The sequence below is a fragment of the Pundamilia nyererei genome, unplaced genomic scaffold (assembly GCF_000239375.1).
Source record: "Pundamilia nyererei isolate P.nyererei 1_Seehausen unplaced genomic scaffold, PunNye1.0 scaffold00058, whole genome shotgun sequence".
NCBI classification, from domain to species: Eukaryota; Metazoa; Chordata; class Actinopteri; order Cichliformes; family Cichlidae; genus Pundamilia; species Pundamilia nyererei.
In genome coordinates, this window is record NW_005187459.1 from 2,380,087 (window position 1) to 2,390,689 (window position 10,603).

The 10,603-nt window shown below is 40.1% G+C and overlaps 1 protein-coding gene across 7 annotated transcripts in view; it reads right to left on the reverse strand.

Moving 5' to 3' along the window:
- The window catches only part of sash1a (SAM and SH3 domain containing 1a), a 159,919-nt gene that overhangs the window by 35,024 nt on the left and 114,292 nt on the right, over positions 1-10,603 (reverse strand). For all 7 annotated transcript variants that reach the window (XM_005734456.1, XM_005734457.1, XM_005734459.1 and 4 more), the window contains exon 2: positions 4,567-4,695. In XM_005734456.1, the coding sequence (XP_005734513.1) occupies positions 4,567-4,695 (129 nt within the window). The remainder of the gene's footprint in view (positions 1-4,566; positions 4,696-10,603) is intronic.

The following is a 10,603-nucleotide window of genomic DNA, read 5'->3' on the forward strand; positions in this document are numbered from 1 at the left end:
GGACTGGCTGTTCTGGAAAATCCACACACACACAAAAACACACACACACACACACACACACACACACACACACACACGCACACACAAAACCCACACTTGTGTTTTCTGAAATTCAACCACGCCACACCAATCAAGCTGCCGCTTGCCTAAATGTTTTTTACGAGAAATACATTAGCACACCAACATCTCCATCCTCTTCCTTCCAAGGACGTCTGGGAGAGTGTGTGTACGTGCTCGCCGCACAGGGCTGCATTCTTTTATAGCGCGTGGAGCATTCCTCAGCTCTGAGAATCCTCCTCAGCTTTGGTATTTCAAAACAAAAACCAAAGTTATTACAACCAATGTCCCATTAGTGACAAATAAATCACAAAATACATTTAAATATACCACTTGCTTTCCACAAGGGTTTTGCCAATAATAAAAAAAACACATCGGCACGAACGTCCTTTGAAAGCAATCTTACAGCAACAAAGTCTCTGCTGTTTGAGCGTTTGACTGTGCTATGTTTCTAGGCAAAAATCTGAGAGTAGAAAGGATAAATAAGCAGCAGAGTTCACAACACGGTTTGTCTTTCCTCTACACTGTAGTTTTAACCCAGCTGAACTTACGCACTTTGATGGTTTAACTTCATGTGGGCATTAACCACACGGTTCCTCGTCTCACGGTAAAACAAAAACACAAGTCCGTGCCTGAGTCTTGACCCACGGCTGTCAGGCAATTCAGGTATAAAACAAATAAAATGCCTTCGTTGAGTTAGCAGGTTACGATGAACAGATTTATGATTGATAGGATGCTTTGTTTATGCAATTATCTAAAATTATCCTCAAAGATATTACCACACACAGCAGTGCAATGTCTCATTATGGTTAACAGCAAGTGTTAAAATGTTTGCCCAACAACCACAAACGCCAAAATGAGCTCTCTTGATTTATATTTAGCGTACTTCATTTGTACTATTGTGCTATGGTTAGAAAGTGATGTCAAAATAGAGTTTGGTATTTCTCTCCCTTGGCCAGACAAGATTAGTCATCCAACAACCAGTCCCTGCATGTTTAAGGGATCCCTCCTCTGGTGTTTTATGTCTGCGTTTTGGCACTTTTTTTTCTTCCCTTTGAATTAAACTAAACTTGCACTGACATAACTGTAGCGTGACTTTGTGGCTGCTCATGGAGATAGCTTGAATAACTTTTCCAACTGCCTTGATGTTGAAGAAACAAGAAGAAAAAGACAAAAGTTAACTAAATGTATTTACTTCAACTTCAGATGACTTCTATGGAGCAGTATTTAAAATGATCATCATCCGCTTCAGAAACCAAAGAATGTCATATATTGCAGTTGTTAGCAATGATAATATGCAATGATAATTTATGCTACTTCAAAGCCACTGGTTAAAACCTTTACAAACTTCTGCCTTGGTGCCTTTTAAGAATCCGTCCACATCTAAAACAGATCTGTAAACCAGTGATTGAATTGTGTTACTAACCAAAATTGGGATCATTTCCTGGAATCTGTGGGCTGCCAATCATTGTTTTGTTTTTTATTTGAGGTAACCTCTACCATAGCCCCCGATTTATGTTTTCAACATTGGGCCAAGCAAATTTTCGTTGCTATGCTGAAATTTAAAACTCACTTTTTAAAAATTATCGTAAAAATAAACTACTATGAAGCAGCTATTTTGAAAAGGGACACTGAAAAACAAATCATGTTTATGGTTACAGATGTAAGATACATTAGGACGGTCAAATGCATCTACATTATTCTAAAATATAACTAAATCCTTTGTATTTAGCTAAGAATTAGAACACTGAAGACTAAAATGTAACTGAATCCCAGGCAAAAAAAAGAAAAAATTATTTATCCTTCTGACCTGACCTTTTACTGACCCGTTATTAGAGACAACACACTTTATTAAAACTGCTGAATATATTGCTCTTTTCCAGCATTTCCTGTCAATCCAATAATAAAAATCCTCACGCAGCATCCGAACGCTAATGTGTAAGAGCGCTGGGAAACTGCGAGGCCGTCGTGCTAATCCATATCCACATTCCCAAAGAGGATGTTTATTTAACCCTTTGTATCCCACTAACTCATAAAACTACCATAGAGTCACAGAAACAACTGAGAGGAAGCCACGCAGAAAGGAGGTGCATCGATAGCCATCTAAGAGAAAGCTTCCGTCATCAACTCTTAATAGAGAGAGCCCCTTGCTTTGCAACAACACAGACAGCCATCACTATGTTAAAAGGGGCACAATGCAAGAGCAGGCTAATAATATTGTGCAAGTGGGGAAAAAAAATCCAAATGTTACATTTCTCGTTACTTTAAGGAAAAGAGCCCAAAAAACCCCAAAACCCCGAAAGAGAAGCTGAATGGTTCCCATCATGAGCAAACTCGCCGTACCAAGAGTCAAGTTGAGAATGCTTTGGAGAACAGAAACTTAAAAAGGTCTTCTTCTTACTTTTTGGTGTTACAATGTTGACCACAGCAACACTTTAGACAGTGGGGCTTTCGCATGGGAATTTTCCAGTAGCAAATATCCAGTCAGTGTTTTCCTCAAGTTATATTTAACCTGGAGTATGAGGACTTCCATCACAGATTTACTGGCAATCAGACAGCCTTCATGGCGTCTTCTCCGATACCACATTTATCTAAACTTCAGCCTTCTCTAGAACAGCATTGCAAAACAAGAAAGGTCAAAGCTTAGGTGACTTTTACCCTAAAATCTCTACTACATAGATCAGATCTGAACTGAAAAGCATATAGTAGGAGAGATCTGAAGAAACAAGTTAAGTACTAGTAAAAATAATAATAATTGAAATCAATAACTGATCTATAAATCTGACATTATGAAACGCATGAAAATTAAGACAATGGCTAAAGAGAGGTGAGCCTTATGGAGTCCTGTCTGCCTTACCATCCACCTCCACTAATAAAATCTGTCTCTATTAATGTGGCTCTTATGACCTTGCCTAACCATCTGGCACTGGTCCCAGGGGTGACGACTGCATGACGCTGGCTTGCAGCCACTGACTTCTGGACACACTTCAAAAGCTGTAACAGTCATTTTGTTACTCTCTTTCTGACTGGGTGTCCGTCGCTCTGTCTAAGCTCATTCTCAGTTCATTTAGTGTCCTGTGCTCTGTCTCGGTACACGCCTTGTGTATTACTTTCACAATGCCTCTTAACAATATTGTCTAAGAGAAGAAAAGTTTGTCTTAATCCATTGCATCCTAGAAGGGTTGGTAAAGAAAAGACTGTTCTGGACTTGAACAGCACCCAAAACTAATTTTAGAAAAAGGCCTGCACTCAAACGCAAGGCAAGGTTAAATCCATATAGTGTGGGTTGATACTGCACATTTGAGAGCTCTTGATAAGGTGTTGTCTGACCTATATCCCCTCCTCCATGTATTTTTCTTCTTTTCTTCTATATTTTGCTGCCAAACTCTGCAGAGTGGCAGGACAGCTGCAGGCTCTCACATACTCCACTCCTCCTCTTCATTCCCCTCATCCTCCTTCCTTCTCATTCTTCCACTATTCATGTCGTTAGCCTCCTCCTGCACTGGGCTTCAGGCTCAGGTCCCACTCAGCACAACCCCCAACCCCTCCCCTGAGCCTTCACAGCTTCCTTTTCCCCTGTTTTAAGAACTCAGAAGCAGAGCTTCCCTTCAAAACTAACAAAAAAAATGCCCGAAAGGTAAGCACAGATCAAAGTCTGCAGCCAAAGAGACAGCACTTAATCTATAATAAGATGCAAAATGCATTTACAGTCTATCATGAAAGCGGTGACAACTGGATGTCTGAAATCATTAAATGCACAGCACAATAAATCAGCTGTGCCTTTCAATGCAAGCTGAGCCACATGGTCGCCTTGGAGCAAGAGGGGCCGCCTATTAAACTGGAAACGTGATGACAGAAAAACATGCGGAAAAATGGGGAGACAATCGGTACAAGGTCTAAAATAAGAAAGTCCAACGTGACAACAATGTGTGCAAAGTATGTGGATGGAGAGCTGAATCGTTGTTTTATCGGGCAATAACACTACTATGTCTGACTTTCTAGCAAACGTGGTGGAGAGCGGCAGCTAGCTTAGCAGAAAAACAGAATTGACCATTTGTTTTTGTGTGTGTTTGAGAATTTATTTGCCCAAGTTCTATTTACAGAGACTTACTGAATTCATCTTATACTTGCTCTTGCAAGCATGTGGACCCATTGGGTTGCATGCTGCACAAAGCTAGGCCCTCTACAGCAGCACCAGCAGCATTCCATCATAGATTTACTTGCAACTTGGCAACCAAAGAAGTGTCTTGGTATCCTACATCTCTCTGAAAAAGACTTGTAGTGGTGTTCAGGCACACTGGCCTCGGGGAAAGACTTGGACATTAACACAAATTCATCTTGTTTGTTCAGTCTCTGCTATTCTTTATCTGGCAGTTAGTAAAGAGCGTAAAAATAAAAAAAAAATCAAGCATGCAAGTTCAGAAGCGAGGCAAAGAAAATGCTGTGCATGAATAGCCGTTCACATGATTTCATTAGGCAAGGTAATTACATGGGTGAGTGTGTATTTACCATGTCGAGTTCCTGGGAGACTCGTCGTTTGCGTAGCTCCTCCATGCGGTCGTTGACGTCACTAAAGCAGGTATTGTAGTACTCAGAGTATTCCTGTGCAAGGTCATCTATGTTGCCCAGAGAACCATCCTGAGGAGAAGAAGAGGCATAGTTTTAGCCAGAATACTAAAACCACTAAAACCACTGATAATTTCGCTGACAATGCTCCCACTGGAAAAACTCTTTGCATGAATTATGAACACTCAACTGCTTTGTTTCGATTTACTTTCTGCACTTGGTCTTTCCTTTACACGCTTTCATATAACTGCACTTCACAATATTCCACCAGTACTGCAGGGAAAGGAAAAAGCCTAAACGAGTTAGCACACTGCGTGACATTCACATCACATCTTGGATAAGTAGAAACAATATTATTCTTTATATGCATTCTTCTTGGCGATGCCACTAATTTCAAAGTGTCAACTACCGTTCAAACTGACGCCACACAAACAAAAAAAAACCTAAAAATACCCCCGGTAAAAGGGCTTTAGGCCCATTTATTCATTCTTATCAGGTTCCATTCAGTGTCACTGGCAGGCCTTGGTTTGTTCCTGGGTTTTTGTCTTTATTTCAAGATGCCCTTTACCTCCTCAGACATTCACCAAGCTCCAACCCAAACACACTTTTTCCGGCAAGCTTCAGTTTACATTAGCACAGTTCCTGCCTTTGTGAGGAAGATCTGTTTAGGAATAATGGAGGAAGTTCTGCTCCAAACATTAAAGAGCTTACCAAAAAGAAAATAACACTATGAGGTAGTCGAGCACATTTTAAATTCAGGTTTTATTGAAATGCGTAGCTGAACATAAACTGTCAACATAAAGGGGCCGGTTATAAAGCAATCTATGAAGTTAATTAGGGTGACTTGTGTTTATGTCGGCCCACCTTTCAGATTTAGAATATCTTAATTATTTTCTCAAGGCTTAAAAAAAAAGAAAAAAAAAAGCACTTAAATATTAATTACTTTCTTGAATTAAGTCATTGATATTTCTTTGCAGGACATAAAGCAACTTTTGTATAACTTTTGTGGGAGAGAAGCTCATCTCCTGCGTCTTGCCTTGGTTAAAATCTAGGCCATTCTGGCAGCGATGGCCCACAGTTGAATATTCATCAGTGTTGATCTAATCTGTGCCAGGCAGACAGCTAGCATTGAGTCACTGTGCAGGGTCCAAACAGTCTCCCTCAGTCTCTGTCTTTCTCAACTGGACTCCCTATCTGGGTGCCAGGCCACAAATGAATGGATCACTGTGAGTAAGGTGTCACACGCACACCCGTGCATACACACACAGGTCTTCTTCAGACCTTGGTGTCTAGTCGGGGAGAACACACATTAGTATGCGCACACATTGCATGCTGGGGATTTCAAAAGCATCAGACCAAAACAAACTGAGTTAAGCCAATCACAAACACAGCTCGGTGAGACCGAGTTACGATTTATTAATTGTAAGATGAGAACATTACTGAAAATAAAACAACAAAAAAACCACACAATTGCTTCGTCTCAAATGCACACACAATTGCTTCGTCTCAAATGCACACACAATTGCTTCGTCTCAAATGCACACTTTGGCTTGCTGTGATCTGTCCTCCCAGTATCTTTTCTTGAGAAATCCTGTTTTGGCCAGACATGTGGTTTGAGCTGACTGAGAATCCCAGTGGAAACACTCCTCGAGCAGACACATGTTTTCGCCTTCATTCCTCACATTGACTGAAAGCGCACACTCATTAGAGAATCCCAAAATGTTACAATCAGACATCAAGACTGTGCACATATATTTGCAACATCCAAATAGAAAGACTAATGCCGTTTTAAAGTTGCACAAATCATTTTTTAGTCGACGACTCCAATTTTTTTTTTAAAACAGTGATGGATTTTTCTTTTTTTTATTCTTTTGTCTCCACTTGCAGTACTATCTCTCAGCTGTGGACAGGTAAAGCTGCATATATTTTGATGTTTTCAGATAGACTGCTAAAACAGCCCCCCCCCCAACCTCCGTGTGTGTGCAGAGATGACTGAGATTCCTCTGATTCACCAGTGGAATTACCTCATAGGCGCTCGACACAGCTGAACCTCGAGCCTTCACTTCCACCGTCACTTTGTACAGTGACACATTCACATGTTCTGTTGTATAATGACTCCAGATGCTTTTGGGTGAATCACAGCCTTAAGAAAAGGTAAACCAGCTGTTTTCTTATAATGACTGATTGGGTCATGTCATCGCACGAACAAGTGCTTTGTCCACATTTTAGAGTAAATCTGTCAAAGTGGAAGTGAAAATGTGGTAGTATTGTTTGGAAATTTGGCAGGAGGGTAGGCACTGATGCTGGAAAAGGGATAGTCTGTGGACTACAAACCAGGGCAGCTGTTTGGTGAGAAGAGAATAAAACAGCTGTAATCTGATAACAGAGATCCTTCATTTGGTAAGAGACTCTAACGCACAAGTCATTATGTAACCTAAAACAAAACAGGCTCTGTTGGCAATAAGTCTCAAAAGACCCTTACTGTAAAACTCTTACATTGAAGCCGCTTTACATGCACACATATAGAACTATAAACACATCTAGTTTCATGACTGTGTGCCGATGTACGTGATGTAACAGCTACTCCACCCTCGATGTGAAGGAGGCCAACTCCCCATTTAAACTTGAACAATAGCAACAATAGTCGTACCAAAAACTCCACCCAAGCAAGAATGGGTGAGGTCGCTTGTATGAAATCAGAGTAAAGAGTGTGCAAGTGTCACAAAAGCTCATCATTCCATTACGATGGGTACTTCTAATTTCAAGATGAAAAATTTCCGTTTTGTTTAAAAAAAAAAAAAAACTAACAAAATTAACAAATCACTCGTTTGTGTGAAGACCACTGCAAATTAATGGCTGACATGTTGCGCCACCATCAAATTAAAAGCTCTTATTAATGCTGAATGATGTGCGGTACATAAAGTTCCTTTACAATTGCTTCAAAAGAGATGATTTACATCTATGGCGGAAATAAAAATGAAGTCAATATGTCTTTCTACACAAATCATATATAATCTGCTTTATTTTAAATATTAAAAAGTAAAGATATACATGCATATGCTTTGTATGCAAAGGTTGCACAGAGAAGGGAAACAGCATAAAGGTTTAGTAGCCTCGGGTCAATTGGCCATGGAATTCCTTGCATTCTTACTGACACAGGGTTCCTCTACAGACATTCAGAAAGTCAATTTGGAGAAGCATCACTTTAATCATGAGGCATGTCTGTGCGCTAAACTTCAGCAGCTTCAATTTCAGGCTCTTTTTTTTTTTTAAATCATGAATTTATTGCCAAAAAAATAAAGTAATATAAGTACAAAATATATATATTGACATGCACCCCCACTGTTACTTGGTTTCATTTTCATAATGTAAGTGCTTTATACTCAAGTAACCAACATCGAGCACATATTAAATATAGTATTTTAAATTAAATATGATATAAATCTGGAGAGGAAATTCCCCAGGATTTAGCACTTTTGCTTGAGCGTTTCATATAACAGAATACATAAAGGGCTGATCAGTCCTTTCAAAAGAGGCAGTGCACTGTTGAAGTGACAGTTTCTTTAAGAGGGAAAAGTCAAAACTATGTGAAAGGCACCCAATGAAGGTAATTCACACAACTAGCATGCAAGGCACTGATAACTTGCAACCTTGGGAACATCTGCTCAAAAGCGCTTTCTTGGTATATCGGTGACATGAGAAGAATATCTGCTAAGGCTGGAGCTTCACTCAGTTTATCTTCTTCACATCATGTTACAGAATATCTAAACGAAAGCTTGCTTGTTTATTAGCTGAAGAAAAGCCAGTATAATACGTAAAAAAAAAATCAAATATTTTTGTTCCGTTTCAACCTTTAACGTCAAAATCCTCCATTTATCATACCGGTGTTTAGTTTTACATGGGCTGAATAGAAGTGTAGATGGTATTAACTATTGTTACAATCACGCCCTTGTGACTACCCATTTTGTGTGTTTGAGAACAATGACAATGGATGACAAAAGAGCCGTCTGATGTAATGCTAGAAGGTTAGCAGCGTGATCACTTTCACTTGCTAAGCAAACTCAGGACAGGACTGGCAGACTGAAACTGCTGCCAGCTGGGTTGCATTGTGGTGCACTGTACTAATGTTTTTATAAGTGAATCTCTTGAGTCACCAACACTAACAATACATCACCTCTCCAATAGTCCAAACATCATAAGATAAATTAGCCAGTTGTTACTACATCCATCAATCTACTTAGTTCCTCAAACGCCTCCATAAACTAATCCCGCCCTGCTTCTCTGGATTAATACCATTCTATTGGTAACAAATAACATGAAAGAGAACATGCCATCTGTTAACAGTATAACACAAAATATACATTTGACAAAAAGACTATTTGATAAAAACATCACTGGGTGTTGCATCAGCCGGCTGCAATTCTTAAAAATGTTAAAAGTGCTGCAGGTGAGCACGAAACAAATCCCCAAACCAGGAGACATCTGACTAAAAGTTGGCCTTCAGGCCAGTAGAGGAAGACTGTTAAGGAGGGTAAGGCCAGGGGCCACAACTCAGTCTTTTAGAGAGCTTCCTCAGGATATCCGTGGCTTGAGCAGAACAGTACTCTGCCATCGCAGCAGAGGAAACCTGCCAGATCTCCGAGTGACCTCAATAATGAGTCTGGTCAGGGAGGGGTAGCAAAGGAGAAGTGACCAGAGTTGGACTTGGCACCAATAGACTAAATCCAGCTATTATAGACTGTGTTGAGAACACTGTTGGCAAAGACAAACTGGCCCAGCTAACCATGCTTTAAGTGAAAGCAGACAACTGAAGGACATGCTGCCACTATGTATAAAATGCTATGTGGGAGGAAGCACCTAGGGGTCACATCATCTAGCCATATATTTCCCAGACACAATCAATAATCACGTCTCAAGAGCAGAATCACATTCTTAGGTTTAAAGATGGAGCACTGTCTCCTACATAATCAGTTTTCCAAATGGACAAACTACCACCCACACTGTGTAAAACACCACAAAACTCCTTTCAAAGACAACAAGGACTCCCTGCAGGCAAATAAAATATTACCACGGCTGTGGATTCAGATGGCCTTTCAAGCAAAAAACAGAGGAGAAATTTCTGGAGAGAAGGAAAGAAAGAGTGACTGTCAGCTGTCCAGGTTAGTGAGCATACCTTCCTATACGGTGAGGGGGTACAATTTAAAGCTTGCCTTAGGCAAATACATATCTGAAATCTCTGTTCTGTCTCTCCTCTACATCAGCAGCAGTGAAGCAGCAGTTATTCCAGCTAAAGTCAAATCCCACAGGATATTTCCCAAATGGGATCCAATGAAAAAGAACTGAAATCTAGACCGCCTCCGTACAAATTCATAAAGCACATTTGTGTTTAAACTCAGATTAATTTAAAAGCTAGTAAAGAAGTTCTGTTCTGAGGGACCCCCCCATATCTCCAGACGTGGGGCGGGCCAAGCAGAAGCAAATTCCCTTTTCAGACATGTGTAAATCCAACCACTTAAAACAATTCACAGCTCCTACGCCACACTGTCCTAAACTGCCTTTGAGTTTTAATTACTTCAAGAGCTATTTACTGAGCTTAAACCGCACATAAATGAATGGCTTTCTAAGGTATTCTTATTAAACACATTGCACCACACGTCACTGTGGATGGTTAACCTCAGAGACGGGAAAATATAAAGCAGATTGAAACAGCATTTGATTTACAGTTAAAGCATTATGAAAACCTACTTTCAAGGGACAAACAACAAAGCATTTTGGTGTTTATCTGAACGGTTGCTTAAAGTTTAAGAGTACTTTCCAAGTTTGGTATGTGTGCTGAAACATACGGTAATCTGTGGAAGATGGAGAACAGTAAGAAGTCTGACCAGATCTTTATCATGATGGAAAACTATCTCTAAAGAGGTATTTAGGCCAAAGATCAGGCACATGTGCAATAGTGAGCTAAGTTGGGTCAACAAGCTAA